Source organism: Bufo bufo, chromosome 10 (assembly GCF_905171765.1).
Source record: "Bufo bufo chromosome 10, aBufBuf1.1, whole genome shotgun sequence".
Taxonomy (NCBI): domain Eukaryota; kingdom Metazoa; phylum Chordata; class Amphibia; order Anura; family Bufonidae; genus Bufo; species Bufo bufo.
The window spans coordinates 9218094-9236127 of NC_053398.1; the positions used below are offsets into that span (position 1 = coordinate 9218094).

An 18034-nucleotide genomic window follows, 5' to 3' on the forward strand; every position below is an offset into this window, starting at 1 on the left:
TATACAGCAGTGTACTGATATGTGAGGTATGAGGTGTAATATATACAGTGTGTACAGATATATACAAGGTGGGCCATTTATATGGATACACCTTAATAAAATGGGAATGGTTGGTGATATTAACTTCCTGTTTGTGGCACATTAGTATATGTGAGGGGGGAAACTTTTCAAGATGGGTGGTGACCATGGCGGCCATTTTGAAGTCGGCCATTTTGAATCCAACTTTTGTTTTTTCAATAGGAAGAGGGTCATGTGACACATCAAACTTATTGGGAATTTCACAAGAAAAACAATGGTGTGCTTGGTTTTAACGTAACTTTATTCTTTCATGAGTTATTTACAAGTTTCTGACCACTTATAAAATGTGTTCAATGTGCTGCCCATTGTGTTGGATTGTCAATGCAACCCTCTTCTCCCACTCTTCACACACTGATAGCAACACCGCAGGAGAAATGCTAGCACAGGCTTCCAGTATCCGTAGTTTCAGGTGCTGCACATCTCGTATCTTCACAGCATAGACGATTGCCTTCAGATGATACGAGATGTGCAGCACCTGAAACTACGGATACTGGAAGCCTGTGATGGTAAAGAGAGGAGCTGAAGACATCTTCTCAGAAAAAATCTGCAGAGCGGAATAGTGGCCGGGAGATGTCATCATGGTGGTCTGAACCAGATGGAGAAGAACTCAGGAGGAGACGTCACCTGTAAGTCACTAAATGGAAATTATTATTCTGCCACTGACTGTGTACGATGAGAGCTGTAGTCAGCTGATGATGGGTGGTAGCATCCATTCGCACCTGAGTTCGGCCACATGCATGCAAGACTTTTCTGTCCGGTAAAGGAGCCGCATCCTGAGCGGACCCCATAATAGTTTATGGAGTCTCTTCAGCTCAGGAGTTGGTAAATCGGGTCCCTCTAATGGTCCAGCTGTAGCTACAGACTCAATCATGTCCTGTATCTGGGATTGCACATGTGTACGACCCCAGGAAAACATAACCAGGTGCCGCCTTGGACCTATTTAAAGCCCATTTACCTATACCCCCATTATATGGTAATCGAAGTTAAACAGGTTAAGGGTGGGCCGCTACACATGGGCCAGTGCTGTGTGCTTGTCCCCCCAGGCTAAAATTTGCCAGCCAGTCCCTGGTAATATGGTATTGGTATTCTCATTAACACCTTAATTTCTGTAGATTTCTGTAGTGAATGCTATACCTTATTTTTACACCAGAGGGCAGCCTTGTACAGCATTAGCTTTTTTTTTTTTTTTTATTATTATTATTCCAAGCATTGGTTACTGAAGGGTAGTAGCAATATCTGCTATGAGTATGAATTATCTTTAATTGATCGTTCTACATCTTCACTAAAGCTTGTAGCTATGGGCCAAAGCAAATTCATTCTGACAAGATGTTAACATTTTTTTTTGCTAGAACTGTTCTCATGTTTGCTCTAAAGATATAAATAAATAAATAAATGACGTGAATGAAAAATCTAATAAATACATTTTTAATTAAATAAATACAAAATGAAATAGAAAAATTCAACTTTAACCTATTCTTGTATTGGCTTGGACAAGCAACCATTCAATAAAATAATAAAATAAAAAAAAAATGACATAATGACTCTTCTTATTCCTATAATTGTAAATGAATGTAGTACTTGGTGCTTTAATTACACCCAAATCTTATTAGAATTAAAATAAAAATTATAAAAATTTATTGTGTTGAAAAATGTAAAAAATAGAAAAAAAAAACTATTTATTATTTTATTTAAAATATGAAAAAAAATAAGACAAAGATTCATAAAGGGAATGAAAAAGTGAAGTTTTAGCATTTTTAATTGCTTAGGAGTGAGGACTTTCCATTCTGTGTGAACCTGGATTGAAATGATGACATCTTCCCTTTGGTTTCCATAGCATCCACACTGGAGAGACTAAGAATGAATTCTGCACAGGGCGATCCGCCCAATTCCCTTGGAAAGTTAGCAGTGGAAGCGAGAAGAGGCTCTTCCTTTCGACTGGACCTGTCCATGGTGCTGACATAGGAGGTTACCTGGGATTTGCATTGCTTCCCATGGTCTGAGGGACTCCAGCATACAGTCCAGTATTCTGCTGCTGAAAGTCTTACCGTTTATGCTATGATAATAAATGCTATTTTTGCAATGCTGGGAATTTCTACCTTGGAAGTCAGTTTTGGTCTGTGGTGAAATGCAATACCTTCTTCATAAAACATCCATCGCTGCGGCTGAGAATTCGCAATTTATGGAGGCGATGCTTATGTAAAATGGATTTTTAAGCCGCCAGAGGACTAAATGCTGCTATGTACCAACCATGACGCTGCCTTCACTTACAGTAAGAGGAAGCTCCCCAGCCAGGAAGACTTTGTAATCCTCCTTCTTTATCTGTAGGCAAAGCCATCACTTTTTTTTGTTTTTGTTTTTTGTAGGATTAGGTTTGGAATCTTTTTGCATCCTGGGATCTACTCTAGCACTATGAGAAGTCGCCATTCTTTGCATTGTACCATTTAACTAGAGGACAAGCAACACACCTGAAGCAATAATGGATACTATAAAACAAAGGGTCCTAGTACCTGGGAAAGAAGGGCTGAAGAATTTTGCAGGCAAATCCCTGGGTCATCTACACAGGTACCAGAATTTCAAGGAAAAATGCAATTTTTGTTACTTTGTAAATGTTTTATGTTCAGTTTTTTTTTTATATATGTTTAAGGGCGATGGGATGGAAGGTCAATCAGTGAGTCAAAATATCTCCCATTGATACGATGAATATTGATAAGCTGTGTACGTGCTCGGTTGCCGCCATGTTGCCTGATCGTCAGTTTTCCCATGGCTTCAAATTTAATTTCAATTTTAAAGTTTAACTATTGCAAAAACCAGAAACATGTAAGGGGGAAGATGCCATTACTGGATTCCCAGGTGGAATCTGCAGAAGCTTAAGCTGAATAAATAAATATTTCATAAGTACGCAGCTCGACCGACAGCAGGGGCAAAAAAACAGACATTTCCTTCCATCCTCAAATTTTTTTTTCTAATTTTTAATAGTTTATATATATTTTTTTACAATATATGTTCTTTTTTTAAATTTAGCTATAATTTTATTACTTTGGTTTTACCACAATATATATATGTGTGTGTGTGTGTGTGTGTGTGTATATATATATATATATATATATATATATATGTATAATATTCTTTTTTTCTCAAAAATTATTTTAGAGAGTAAAATGGAATTTAAATTTTGCAAAAAAAAAATTAAATGTCATTAAACTCATTAGACTCATTCTCATTTTAGCATAAATTCTATTATTATTATTTTGAATTCTCATTAGGAAAGGACCATTTTATTGGCAAGATTACCTATTTGAATGTTTTTTTTTCCTTCGATTTCATTAACAATGGTTCCGAAAAATTTATTTCTCCGAGACATATTCTCATAAAAACAATACAGTATTAATATTTTCAAGAAAGTTAAACATTTTGCTTTTATTTTTTTAGTTCTGTTTAGTTATCTACCATCGGACATATTTGCTGCATTGTCTTTCTACTTTTTCTCTGATAAATGTACAAAATGAGAACAAATTTGAAAAATGTGAACCAAACGTGAAATTAGTGTAAATTGTCTTACATTTCAGGTAGTTAAAGCGCTAGAAATATAACACCTATCAATGTGGAATTCACTGTATGCATTTTTGTCACAAGGCGCTTACACAAATATCAATTGTAGATTGTTTTGTTGTTTTATTTTTATTTTGCAGTTTTACATTTTTTTAAATATTTGTTTTTGGGATTTTTGCAAAACCCCCATTTTATCTGTACATGAAATATTTATTTTTCCTAATGAAAGTACATTTAATAATTTAAGGGGATGATTTTTCTGGGGCTTTGCAGGTTTTGCTCAGCTAATTAGAAAACAGATTTTGTTAATGTTTCTTTTTAGTTTCTAAGCTAAGAATTGTTTTTTTACTTTACTACTTAATCCATAATGTAAAATGATGTGACAATTATTTTTTTTAATTTGTGAAAATATATAAAGCTTTTTTTCTTATTTTTAAGGGTTTTAGAGAAAAAACCTAAAAACAATGAAAACATTGAATTGACTGAAGATGGAAAACCGCAGCAAGTGTCAGAGAAAAAACCTCCTATATGTGACTGCACCTGTTTTGGGCTACCCCGGAGATACATCATTGCCATCATGAGTGGGCTGGGGTTCTGCATTTCTTTTGGGATTCGTTGCAATCTGGGAGTGGCCATAGTGGATATGGTAAATAACAGCACCATTCATCTAAATGGAAAAATTATCAAAGAGGTGAGCAAGCCCTAAACTTCCAGCACTGCCTCCCCCCTACAGCCCCACCTCCCTCCTATTAACCTCTTACAATCAACACAATCTGCAAAGAGTTAACGCTACTCTCCATTTTCATTCACATCACCATACCTGTATGCAACATGTATGTAATAAATCTGTGCACCAAGATCTAATTATTACTGTATGCAATGTGTATATTACACGGTCGTAAGAAAAAAATCAATTTCAACATTTTCTACTATTTAAAACCGGGCAAAATGCATAAAAAATACAAATTCAGATTGAGATTTTTGGTAATTTTAAAATGAAACAAGAACATTTGCCATTTTCCCTTCTCCGCAGTTTCTACCACTTTAAAGAATTTTAATAAATAGCTAATTTATAGAATATACAAGATTTTATTTCTCTTTCTTTCCTTAAACAGGAAGCAAAATTTAATTGGAATCCTGAGATTGTTGGAATGATCCATGGCTCGTTCTTTTGGGGTTACATAGTAACACAAATCCCTGGAGGATACATAGCTTCAAGACTGGCTGCTAACAGGTACAGACTGCTCAGTAATTACATGGAACTATCTTTATCTCATTGCCCAATGTGAAAAAAAAGTCTTATGTGTATTTTGTTACTTGAAATTATATTGTAGCTTTGGTTGCGCATGAGATTCATGCAAAATATTGCTAAAGGCGGAAAAAAAATCTGTTAAAAAAATCGACATTTTAGATATTTTGAAACATCTAAACAAAAATGCTAAATATTTAAAAAAAAAATAAAAAAATTATGCTATATAATTCCTGTAACAGCAATTATGTATTTCTAAACATGCATTCATTTCAATAGAAATATTTTATAAAGAAATCCTGCCCCTGTTTAAATTTATTTTTAATTAAATATACTCTAAGAAAAACGACGCCCCCCCCCCCCCCCCCCCCCCGCAGAGACGGCTACAGATGGTGCCCAGACCTCAGTTTCTATGGCGTTTGGCAATATTTCAGGGACCGAGGGTGTGATTCCACCTGTTAATGAGATCTACTGAGGATTGAGGATGCATTCTGCTCTCTGATCCCTTTGTAATTACGCAGGGGGGGGGGGGGGGCTTTATGTTCGGCGCAAATCAGGAAGAGGAAGAGATTTGTGGTGCTGACAATTTGTAGGACAGGAACTGTCAATCAGATACTAGACATAATACGCAATGTATCACCGGAAACAAGGTTATCTAAGGGGAAGCAATAAATCATTCTTTTTTTTATTTTTTTTAATGAAATTACGTTAAAGCGGCCAGTGACTATATCCAAAGGGTTGAGTGTACTCTTGCACAGTCCCTGTGTTGACGGGGTTAACTAATATGTTGCTGTGAGCTGTTTGGCATAGCATAAATAATGCATGAATGGAAAGGAAGAGGCCATTGCTTTATGGCATGTGATGCTTCAGTACAGGTAGATAAATCAGAGCTCAACCAATCAATGCCCATGTGAGTGTCAGCTTTGATACAATGTTGCAAAAAAGAATTTTATAATCTAATGAGTACAACGTTCTAACCCTTCGATATCAATGCGTCACATTTTTGTACAGAATTGTCATTACAGCGGTTAATAATCTATAGTGAATGTAGAGATTGGATTGGAAGGAATTTCTAGAAACATGTTTAAGAACATTGCCCCGAATCCTTCCCCTTCTATGTACGCCGCCTGACTGGTATGCTCTCCGATCAGATGAGTGTGGTGTCTGTCGTGAACAGATTTCTGCCTATAAACGCCGCGCCGCTTGTTTGCGCTGAATACACTAATGAGCAGATATTTGAATGAGATGTGATCAAATATTGTAACGGCTGACAGATGGCAGAGAGGTTGGAAAAAAAATTTTTGGGCTGGATTGAAATATTGTCCTTAAAATGACCTTCAGGATTCTGATTTTCTTCTGGTGCAAAAGAGTTTCCAGGAGAGAAATATAAGAAAGCGTCAAAGTAGAAATGCAACAATGTATCACAGCTTATACTCTTATAGGTAACATATAGAAAAATGAATAAGATGATTTTGTTAAAAGTCTTTTTTTTTTTTCTGTGAATCAAGAAAATTCTTGTGACTGCTCCTGCAGGCCATACTGTAATCTGTAATCTACTGGTCAATATATAACAAGGAAACAATGGTCCAAACCATCACTATATGTACTCATATTTATTCAGAAAATCTATCTATCTATCTATCTATCTATCTATCTACATTATTCAAAAATGCTGTTCTACTGTCTGCTCAGAGTAATACATATCAGGGCCATGAAAACCAATCATTTGGAACAATGGTCACCAGTAAATGTTGTAGTATTACAAATGAGCGTGACACAGAATTAAGCAGCTCAAACTAATTAGATTACATGGGACACAGATGTAGTAATCTCACACCTGCTACATCACAAGATTCATTGTACAATATGTCCTGATAAGGCCTCATGCACACGACCGTTGTTGTGTTCCGTTCCGCAAAATAGGGTTCCGTTGTTCCGTGATCCGTTTCCGTTTTTGTTTCCGTTTGTCTTCCCTTATTTTTGGAGGATCACCAGACATGAAGGAAAGTTAAAAAAAATCGAAGTCAAGTTTGCCATGCAAATGATCCGGACGCGGATTACAATCTTGTGTGCCTCCGCGTTTTTTCACGGTCCCATTGACTTGAATGGGTCCGCGAACCGTTTACCGTGAAAAAAATAGGACAGGTTATATTTTTTGGACGGACTGGAACCACGGATCACGGACGCGGATGACAAATGGTGCATTAGCAGAGTTTTCAACGGACCCATTGAAAGTCAATGGGTCTGCAGAAAATCACGAAAAACGGAACAACGGACACGGAATAAAACAACGGTCGTGTGCATGAGGCCTAAGAGCACCGTATTACAGACAACCAAAGAGGGTAATCGGGGATGGTAAAAGCTTGAAGTAGTTATTGTATATTATTGTACATAGGAGCAGTATTATAGTAGTTATATTCTTGTACATAGGAGGCAGTATTATAGTAGTTATATTCTTGTACATAGGAGGCAGTATTATAGTAGTTATATTCCTGTACATAGGAGCAGTATTATAGTAGTTATAGTCTTGTACATAGGAGCAGTATTATAGTAGTTATATTCTTGTACATAGGAGGCAGTATTATAGTAGTTATATTCTTGTACATAGGAGCAGTATTATAGTAGTTATAGTCTTGTACATAGGAGCAGTATTATAGTAGGTATATTCTTGTACATAGGAGCAGTATTATAGTAGTTATATTCTTGTACATAGGAGCAGTATTATAGTAGTTATATTCTTGTACATAGGAGCAGTATTATAGTAGTTATATTCTTGTACATAGGAGGCAGTATTATAGTAGTTATATTCTTGTACATAGGAGCAGTATTATAGTAGTTATATTCTTGTACATAGGAGGCAGTATTATAGTAGTTATATTCTTGTACATAGGAGGCAGTATTATAGTAGTTATATTCCTGTACATAGGAGCAGTATTCTAGTAGTTATATTCTTGTACATAGGAACAGTATTATAGTAGTTATATTCTTGTACATAGGAGGCAGTATTATAGTAGTTATATTCTGGTACCTAGGAGCAGTATTATAGTAGTTATATTCTTGTACATAGGAGCAGTATTATAGTAGTTATATTCTTGTACATAGAAGCAGTATTATAGTAGTTACATTCTTGTACATAGGAGCAGTATTATAGTAGTTATATTCTTGTACATAGGAGGCAGTATTATAGTAGTTATATTCTTGCACATAGGAGCAGTATTATAGTAGTTATATTCTTGTACATAGGAGCAGTATAATAGTAGTTATATTCTTGTACATAGGAGCAGTATTATAGTAGTTATATTCTTGTACATAGGAGCAGTATTATAGTAGTTATATTCTTGTACATAGAAGCAGTATTATAGTAGTTACATTCTTGTACATAGGAGCAGTATTATAGTAGTTATATTCTTGTACATAGGAGCAGTATTATAGTAGTTATATTCTTGTACATAGGAGGCAGTATTATAGTAGTTATATTCTTGTACATAGGAGCAGTATTATAGTAGTTATATCCTTGTACATAGGAGCAGTATTATAGTAGTTATATTCTTGTACATAGGAGGCAGTATTATAGTAGTTATATTCTTGTACATAGGAGGCAGTATTATAGTAGTTATATTCCTGTACATAGGAGGCAGTATTATAGTAGTTATATTCCTGTACATAGGAGGCAGTATTATAGTAGTTATATTCTTGTACATAGGAGCAGTATTATAGTAGTTATATTCCTGCACATAGGAGGCAGTATTATAGTAGTTATATTCTTGTACATAGGAGCAGTGTTATAGTAGTTATATTCTTGTATATAGGAGGCAGTATTATAGTAGTTATATTCTTGTACATAGGAGCAGTATTATAGTAGTTATATTCTTGTACATAGGAGGCAGTATTATAGTAGTTATATTCTTGTACATAGGAGGCAGTATTATAGTAGTTATATTCTTGTACATAGGAGGCAGTATTATAGTAATTATATTCTTGTACATAGGAGCAGTATTATAGTAGTTATATTCTAGTACATAGGAGCAGTATTATAGTAGTTATATTCTTGTACATAGGAGGCAGTATTATAGTAGTTATAGTCTTGTACATAGGAGCAGTATTATAGTAGTTATATTCTTGTACATAGGAGGCAGTATTATAGTAGTTATAGTCTTGTACATAGGAGCAGTATTATAGTAGTTATATTCTTGTACATAGGAGACAGTATTATAGTAGTTATATTCTTGTACATAGGAGGCAGTATTATAGTAGTTATATTCTTGTACATAAGAGCAGTATTATAGTAGTTATATTCTTGTACATAGGAGCAGTATTATAGTAGTTATATTCTTGTACATAGGAGGCAGTATTATAGTAGTTATATTCTTGTACATAGGAGGCAGTATTATAGTAGTTATATTCTTGTACATAGGAGCAGTATTATAGTAGTTATATTCTTGTACATAGGAGGCAGTATTATAGTAGTTATATTCTTGTACATAGGAGGCAGTATTATAGTAGTTATATTCTTGTACATAGGAGGCAGTATTATAGTAATTATATTCTTGTACATAGGAGCAGTATTATAGTAGTTATATTCTAGTACATAGGAGCAGTATTATAGTAGTTATATTCTTGTACATAGGAGGCAGTATTATAGTAGTTATAGTCTTGTACATAGGAGCAGTATTATAGTAGTTATATTCTTGTACATAGGAGGCAGTATTATAGTAGTTATATTCTTGTACATAGGAGCAGTATTATAGTAGTTATATTCCTGTACCTAGGAGCAGTATTATAGTAGTTATATTCTTGTACATAGGAGGCAGTATTATAGTAGTTATAGTCTTGTACATAGGAGCAGTATTATAGTAGTTATATTCTTGTACATAGGAGACAGTATTATAGTAGTTATATTCTTGTACATAGGAGTCAGTATTATAGTAGTTATATTCTTGTACATAAGAGCAGTATTATAGTAGTTATATTCTTGTACATAGGAGGCAGTATTATAGTAGTTATATTCTTGTACATAGGAGGCAGTATTATAGTAGTTATATTCTTGTACATAGGAGGCAGTATTATAGTAGTTATATTCTTGTACATAGGAGGCAGTATTATAGTAGTTATATTCTAGTACATAGGAGCAGTATTATAGTAGTTATATTCTTGTACATAGGAGGCAGTATTATAGTAGTTATAGTCTTGTACATAGGAGCAGTATTATAGTAGTTATATTCTTGTACATAGGAGGCAGTATTATAGTAGTTATAGTCTTGTACATAGGAGCAGTATTATAGTAGTTATATTCTTGTACATAGGAGGCAGTATTATAGTAGTTATATTCTTGTACATAGGAGGCAGTATTATAGTAGTTATATTCTTGTACATAGGAGGCAGTATTATAGTAGTTATATTCTTGTACATAGGAGGCAGTATTATAGTAGTTATATTCTTGTACATAGGAGGCAGTATTATAGTAGTTATATTCTTGTACATAGGAGGCAGTATTATAGTAATTATATTCTTGTACATAGGAGCAGTATTATAGTAGTTATATTCTAGTACATAGGAGCAGTATTATAGTAGTTATATTCTTGTACATAGGAGGCAGTATTATAGTAGTTATAGTCTTGTACATAGGAGCAGTATTATAGTAGTTATATTCTTGTACATAGGAGGCAGTATTATAGTAGTTATATTCTTGTACATAGGAGCAGTATTATAGTAGTTATATTCCTGTACCTAGGAGCAGTATTATAGTAGTTATATTCTTGTACATAGGAGGCAGTATTATAGTAGTTATAGTCTTGTACATAGGAGCAGTATTATAGTAGTTATATTCTTGTACATAGGAGTCAGTATTATAGTAGTTATATTCTTGTACATAAGAGCAGTATTATAGTAGTTATATTCTTGTACATAGGAGCAGTATTATAGTAGTTATATTCTTGTACATAGGAGGCAGTATTATAGTAGTTATATTCTTGTACATAGGAGGCAGTATTATAGTAGTTATATTCTTGTACATAGGAGGAGTATTATAGTAGTTATATCCCTGTACATAGGAGGCAGTATTATGGAATTTATAGTCTTGCCCATTGGGGGGCAATAATATATTCCCATTTGCATGTAAAGTCCACAGTGGTTACTTTGTTAGGCTTATGCACATAAGTGTATGTATTTTGCTGCCTGCAAGACACAAATCCACAAAATATAGATATCTGTGTCTTGTCCTTGTGGCATCCGTTTTTTTGTTGACCCATTTACTTCAATGGGTCGGTGGTGCATATTTTGCGGCCAAGTGTAGGACATGTTCTATCTTTTTGAGGAACGGACCTACAGATGCGGAAAGCACATGGATAATTCGTGTCCATAGATCGTGTGCATGAGGCCTAAATCGGGAATGTGCTCCAAACCATTTTCTTTTCCCTTCCCCCATTCCTCCCTTGCAGTTCCTATATTACTCAGCTAGGAGTCAATATTGAGAACAGGTGATCCAGTGTAAATGGAATATGAAATCTTTGCTCCAGCCTGAGAACATAGTAATATTCCTTGTCTTTTTAAGACATCCCAGTGTATAATCCGTAACATTTTCAGTTATATCCTTCAGCTATCCAATATCTTATTTCAGGGGTGCAAGGTTGAAAACCCCAAAATAAAACTGAAAATCCTAGATCATCTCCCTGCCATCCTCCCCTGTTTTGTAGACCTGCCGTACCTTACCGTTATGATGTCTAAACAGGAACATATAGTAATAATGCTAGCACTACAAAAAATAATATGAGAATATAAATACCATATAAAATAATACATATTTTTTTAAACAAGGGGACGGCGCTAATATACAGTAACCAAAATCTGTAATATATCTTGAAGAAATAAAAAGGAAAAATAGAGAGAAAATAGGGAAAATATTTTTAAAAAACCTCGATATATAGTATATTTTTAGTATCTGATAACACAAGGAAGGTGATCAGCAATGAAATGTTACATTGTGTTTAATGCATCTCACAGCTTTAGAGTCCTAATAGAGGGGTCGATCAATGAACATGCTTTTTTGAAAGGCTTTCCTCTTAAGCTGCACTGACCGTGAAGAGACCAGGGCTCTATTTTAAAAGGAGGAGAAGGGGCTTCCCATGTCAGCCACACGACAGCTCTAATCCTCATTCAGCACTTGCTACTTACCATATGCTCCATGCAGGGGCCTTTGTCTTCCTCTGGTAATATAGACGTTTTCCTGATTTAATGAATCACAGGGGATTCAGTTCAATATAGGCGAGTCTCAGATGTGCGGCAATAATGAAGAAAAGCTGTTTTTTTTTTTTATTAAAAAAAAAAATTTGATTGAAAGTTGGGAATTTACCATGGAATATTAATGTTCTGGCTCCGTAGAAGACGTCTTGTGCGATTGTGATTTCCTCACACATCTTCATTTCTTTGTAAATCAAAATAGCCAACGCTCCAGAGTGCCTAAAACAAAGTTTACATATGCTAATGTGCCCGGTCCCAACGTGAGCTGCTCATTGGATCAATTTTTTTTAAAATGTATTATAAAAATGACTGGAAATAGCAATATAAATATAAAAGAGACAAAATATTTGATTGTATACATAATCGTATTTGTAATCAGTTTTTATTTTTTTTCATAACGATTTAATATAGGATTAATATACAGGGTAAGAAATGAAATTCTTAGTAATAGCTTTGATATAAATCAAATCTGTAATAATCAATTATAATAACAATACACACAAATAACAATATTTATTACACTGTCATTTTATGAACTAATTAACTTCTAAATTCCCGGGGAGACTTTCTTCCTCTCTTGGGTCATTTCTCTAATATCATACCCCAATGCTGTCCAATTATGTATGAAGGAGCTATGGACGCGTTCCATGACATGTGCTGAATACCAGGCTGCTGGAGAGGTTACCTTAGCTGCAGTCGCAAGGTTACGTGTAGTGCACCTAACAGCCTATTGGTAATTTCCATCAGGCCAGCATCTCTGTAAGTACAACCCAAAAAATACCAGAATCCCATTCTCCCGCAAAGTCCTTGTTGCATCCTGTATTTTTACCAAAGTACGCAAACCAGGTCAAGGGTCCTCATTGTCTTTCAAATACTTACGATGAAATCAATGGACATCAGTCCTAATTTTGGCCAATTCAGCAACACTTATGGCTAACTCATGCAAAGCAGTACACCACGAAGAGAACATCCTTACTCAAGGACAATACACCTAAACATCATCCTTCTTCAGTTACAACACTCATTACTGAATGGATCCAACTCTGGAATCAATGCCGACATAGGGTTCCTTGACCAACCAACTAAACTGAATGTCTATGATGTAAAGCCACCAACATTGGAGCTTGGTGTGTTAAACATCTGAATGAACTTAGGTTCAAAGGAGCTAAAGTTCGTAGAGGAGCAGCCATGGTCTTGGGCTGGTCTTCATAGTTTTGGCCCCTTAGTTCTTTCCAGTGAAGAACTTTGAGCTCATCAAAGTTGGTGCCAATGATTTGGGGATGCTCTTTTACAGTTTCAGCATGACATTGCCCCTGTTGAGTTTGTTGTAGAAGAAGGTGGCTGTGGATGGACTGAAACTCTTACTGCAAGCTTGGTCTGAACACTCAATGCCAGTCCTCAATCTCACTTGCGATGTTGAAGGTGTTTGCTTACTGTCATCTCCTCTTCTCTCCTGGCGTGGCTGTCTGAGTACTTCCTCTTCTCGTTGTTCCAAGCATTAGGCCACTCATAGTCTTCCCTGCCTGCTTCCTGGCGCTCACTCATTTAGTGTATGTGTGCACTTTTTCATGGTCTTAAAGGGCGAGTGCACTTAGGCCACCAATGGCAGTTTTCTCTGCAGTATATAGGGTACCTTCCCCTACAGGAGGGTGCCTGAGCTACAGGTTCCTAGCTTGTCTTGTCCTGCAAAGGTGGACTTTTGTATTATTCTGACCTCACATGCCTGACCTCTACCTTCTGTCGCCTGCACTTACCTATTACCAACAACACTTTTGTCTGTCCCCTTATTGCCTCACTCTAGTGTCTCTTAAACCGCCTGGGTTAGCAGTCTCTGAATACCCCAAAGGAAAGTTCAGATCCCCATATGGGGGTAAAAGGGTGAAAACCAGCAAACCATTTTGATAATGCCCTCAGGAGTAGCCCTAAACCAAATTTGTTCTTTGGCACAATGGGTTCACACCTGCTGTGTTACGTCAATCATGCACTTTTGGCTCAGTGGTTGGGCCACGTTACAAAATCTGGTGTAAGTCTCCCTAGAAGGTTGGGAGATGACAACTCTGTTTTAGCCAACAGAATTTTGGATATTTGACAATCAACTAGATGAGTCCTTGCTTACCTTTGCTCTTGAGGTGAATGGCAAAAGAAAACTTTTCAAAGTTGGTTATCTCATGCCCAGGGGCGGATTAAGTGCATGATAGGCCCGGGGCTGTCTACCCAACTTGGGCCCCTTCCTTCATTTTATTTAGTTTTTTTTGTATGAAGAGGCTGCGGCAGTGGCGTAACTAGAAATGACTGGGCCCCACAGCAGCTTTTTTGCAATCTTCTCCAGTGCAGCCTCTACTCCTATGGCTAGTCAATATTTCTGTCTCAGACAAGGCCCATCAGCCGCTCTCTCAGTTTTCTATACATACAGTATATACTGTCAAAAGGTAATCAGAGCAGCTCTCACCTGTCTGGAAACTTCATTCGTGAAGGCACGGACCGCTTCCTCACCCGGATTGGAAGCAAGATTTGTATAAATGAAAAAAGAACAGGTTTGTCCAGCCTTTTCTTTGCGAAATTCCAGTAGCACTTTATTTCATACAAAACTAGAGTTGTTGCGATACCAATTTTTGGATTCGGTTTCGATACCATGAAAAAGTATTGCGATACTCGATACCATTCGATACCACGCAAAAAAAATAAACCAAAAAAGCCACATGCATTCCGCATTTTAAAAAATGGCGAATCGCGCAGTTTTTATTTATTTTTTCTGTTCCGGCGTTCACCGCATAGATTTTTTTTATATTTTAATAGTTTCGACTTTTCTGACGTGGCGATATGTAATATGTTTATTATTTATACATTTTATATGTGAAATTGGGAAAAGGGGGTGATTCATACTTAATATTTTGGTGGGGGTTTTATTTCTTTTTTTTTTTTTTACACTTTTTATTTAATAACTATTTCCCCCCTTAGGGGCCAGAACCTGGGATCTTTCATCCCTTGTCCTATTCACCCTGATAGAGCTCTATCAGGGTGAATAGGACTTCACACTATCCCTGTGCTCTGTGCACACAGCATCAGGGATGTTACCATGACAGCCAGGGCTTCAGTAGCGTCCTGGCTGCCATGGTAACCGATCGGAGCCCCAGGCTTACACTGCTGGGGCTCCGATCAGAAGCTGCCACTGCACCACCAATGAGGGGGAGGGGAGAGGACCCTGTGGCCACCAATGATTTTAATTCTGGGGGGTTGAGAGGGGCCGGCGCACTGTGCCACCAATGATTTTAATGGGATGGGGGGTTGAGGGGTGCACACTGCACCACTAATGATAATTACCCCTTAATACAGGAGGCGGGTACTGTCAGATCAGCGGCAGTTAACCCCTCAGGTGCCGCACCTGAGGGGTTAACTACCGCTGATCGCAGCTTCCTGTCAAGGGCAGGGTGCCGGCAATGCGATTCTGCTGCCGGCACCCGCCTCCTGTATTATGGGTTAGTCTACTTTTCCTGGGTCCAGACCAGACTAAGTATTAGGCTACACAGAGCGGCGCCCAGCGATGTCCCAGCACTCACCATTATTCCTGGGCGCCGCTCCGTTCACCTGCTGTGCCCCATTACTGTCTCCTCTCCTGCTCCACATGCTGATTACTATCGGAGCGATGGGGAGGAGACATCAGCTTCTCTAGTGGGCGTTCCTTCTCCCTGGCTGTAGCGCTGTCCAATCGCAGCGCAGGGAGAAGGAACGCTAAATACTCACCTATGTCCAGGGCCAGGCGCTTGCTCGCAGAGGAAGGCAGGAAGAGGCAGGCGCGCGCACGTCACAGTGCTGCGCCACGGCACAGGCGCGCGATTACGTCATCACGCCCACCTGCGCAGGGATTTCACTACCGCATATGCCTCAGGCCTACTAGGCCTGAAGCCTATGGAGGTGATTGGCGGCGGGGCAGGGAACTATGCGCTCCTGTGCCCTGCCGCAGTATGTGGGCGTTCAGTCGGTGTTGGGCCCGGGGCTGCCGACCCGAACGCCCCTATTGTAATCCGCCACTGCTCATGCCACTCATCTAGAGCCAACAAGAAAGGTAAGAAAGGACATCGGGTTTCGAAGAGATGTTCTACCTACAGTACTTCTGGCTATGTAGCATCTGTCGATGAATGGGACATCTTGTGGTTCCACTTGGAAGACAATATGAGAGATGGAAAGAACAAAAGTCAGCTTTAGTCGTGAAACTTGATGGTCAGCAGAGGTGATCCACAGATGGTAGAGAGAAGGCTTATTCTATTGATGAAATTGCTACGTGTTTCAGGCTAAACCAGCCCCTTCTTAAAGCCACCAATATCTGAAGGCAGCCCAAATAATGCTGGCATTTCACAATCCGGGGACCAGATGGGCCGCCATGGGTAATCTCACATGATCCGTGATCCACAAGCTGCACATGTAGAGGTGCAGTCAGGTGAATAGGTTATATATTATATTGGTCCCATCCCATATGTGTATATTTGTCGGTGGCCCCTGGGGATATGATCTCACAGTCACTCACTCTTGTGGTCCCCATGGGGCGGACTGGTGCACAGGTGGTGGCTGGATGATATAATCACCGGCAATACATACAGCAGCGTCTCTCATTATTCCCAGTGATGGTGACGGCAGAGTAATCATTGAAAATACTGGATTATTAGAGGCACACCTGTCCTTCTACAGTCTGACAACTACTCTTAATGCCATTTTGTGTACGGTTGTCGGTTCCCTTCCCCCACTCATAAGTGAAGGGTAATGTTAGGCAAAAAGAACCCCAACCAAGCAAGGACCTAACCTGCCAAACGGAATAATTTGAGGAGAAATGTAAATCCAATATGACGTCTACCCTTGTTCTCTCCACATTTGCTGTGTAATGTGATCTATTGTTCTGTGTTATCAACCATTTTGGAGGAGGTTGGCTGTGGTGCTCCTCAATGGGGCTGGCTGACACGTTATCCATAAAAATTCCTCACCTCAATGATCCCTCACATATCTCCAGTGCTGAGAGTCCCTGACTTCACCTCTCCTGCAGCGCCACCACAGGTGAAATGATGCATTACATGGTACCCATTGAAATTACCGGGACATCCGCGTAAAGTACAGACATGCCGGGTCCTCCAGGGCGGGAGACTGACTATCCTGAATAAAATCTGCATGGTCCGGGCTAAGGAGTCCAGTGGGCTGTCCTACTAAGTGATGAATGACAGCTATGTCATATAGGACCACCCACTGGACTCCTAGGTATAGAAAGACCACAGAGTTATGTAAATGAAATGCAAGTTCTACTCAATCTTTTCCCACAAACAGGGGCGTAGCTATAGGGGGTACAGAGGTGGCAGTCGCTACAAGGCCCAGGAGCCTGAGGGGCCCAAAGACCCTTGTGCCACATAAGAAGACATCAGTATTATAGGAAGTGCATGCTGGTCAAGTAACACCTCTGGCTGGAGGGAAGGGGTTAGGTCTAGGGCTGCAGCTATCGTCTGTTTTTGTAATCGAGTATTCTATCGATTAATCCAACGATTAATCAAGTACTCTAATAACAAAAAATTTAAAGATTGTTTTTCTTTATAAAAACTCACCAGCCCCCCCGTGCCATCATCTTCCCCCCCAGTGCCACCAGCTTCCCCCCCAGTGCCACCAGCTTCCCCCCCAGTGCCACCAGCTTCCCCCATAGTGCCACCAGCTTCCCCTCACTGCCACCAGCTTCCCCCCAGTGCCACCAACTTCCCCCCCGTGCCATCAGCTGTCCCCTCAGTGCCATCAGCTTCCCCCCCAGTGCCACCAGCTTCCACCCCAGTGCCACCAAGCTTACGTGCACTATGTCCTGACTACGTGTCAGGAGGAAAGTGCAGCGCGGTGCGGGCCGGCGGGTGACCACGGAGCGGTAGATAATAGCAAGCGCTTCACTCCCACTCCGTGGTC

At 38.5% G+C, this 18034-nt stretch overlaps 1 protein-coding gene across 1 annotated transcript in view; it reads left to right on the forward strand.

Moving 5' to 3' along the window:
* The first annotated feature begins 577 nt into the window (after positions 1-577).
* Positions 578-18034, forward strand: part of SLC17A6 (solute carrier family 17 member 6) — a 40530-nt gene continuing 23073 nt past the window's right edge. The window contains exons 1-5 of the mRNA XM_040409760.1: positions 578-704; positions 1913-2347; positions 2442-2640; positions 4066-4318; positions 4743-4861. Coding sequence (XP_040265694.1) covers positions 2555-2640; positions 4066-4318; positions 4743-4861 — 458 coding nt within the window. The 5' untranslated portion in view covers positions 578-704; positions 1913-2347; positions 2442-2554. The remainder of the gene's footprint in view (positions 705-1912; positions 2348-2441; positions 2641-4065; positions 4319-4742; positions 4862-18034) is intronic.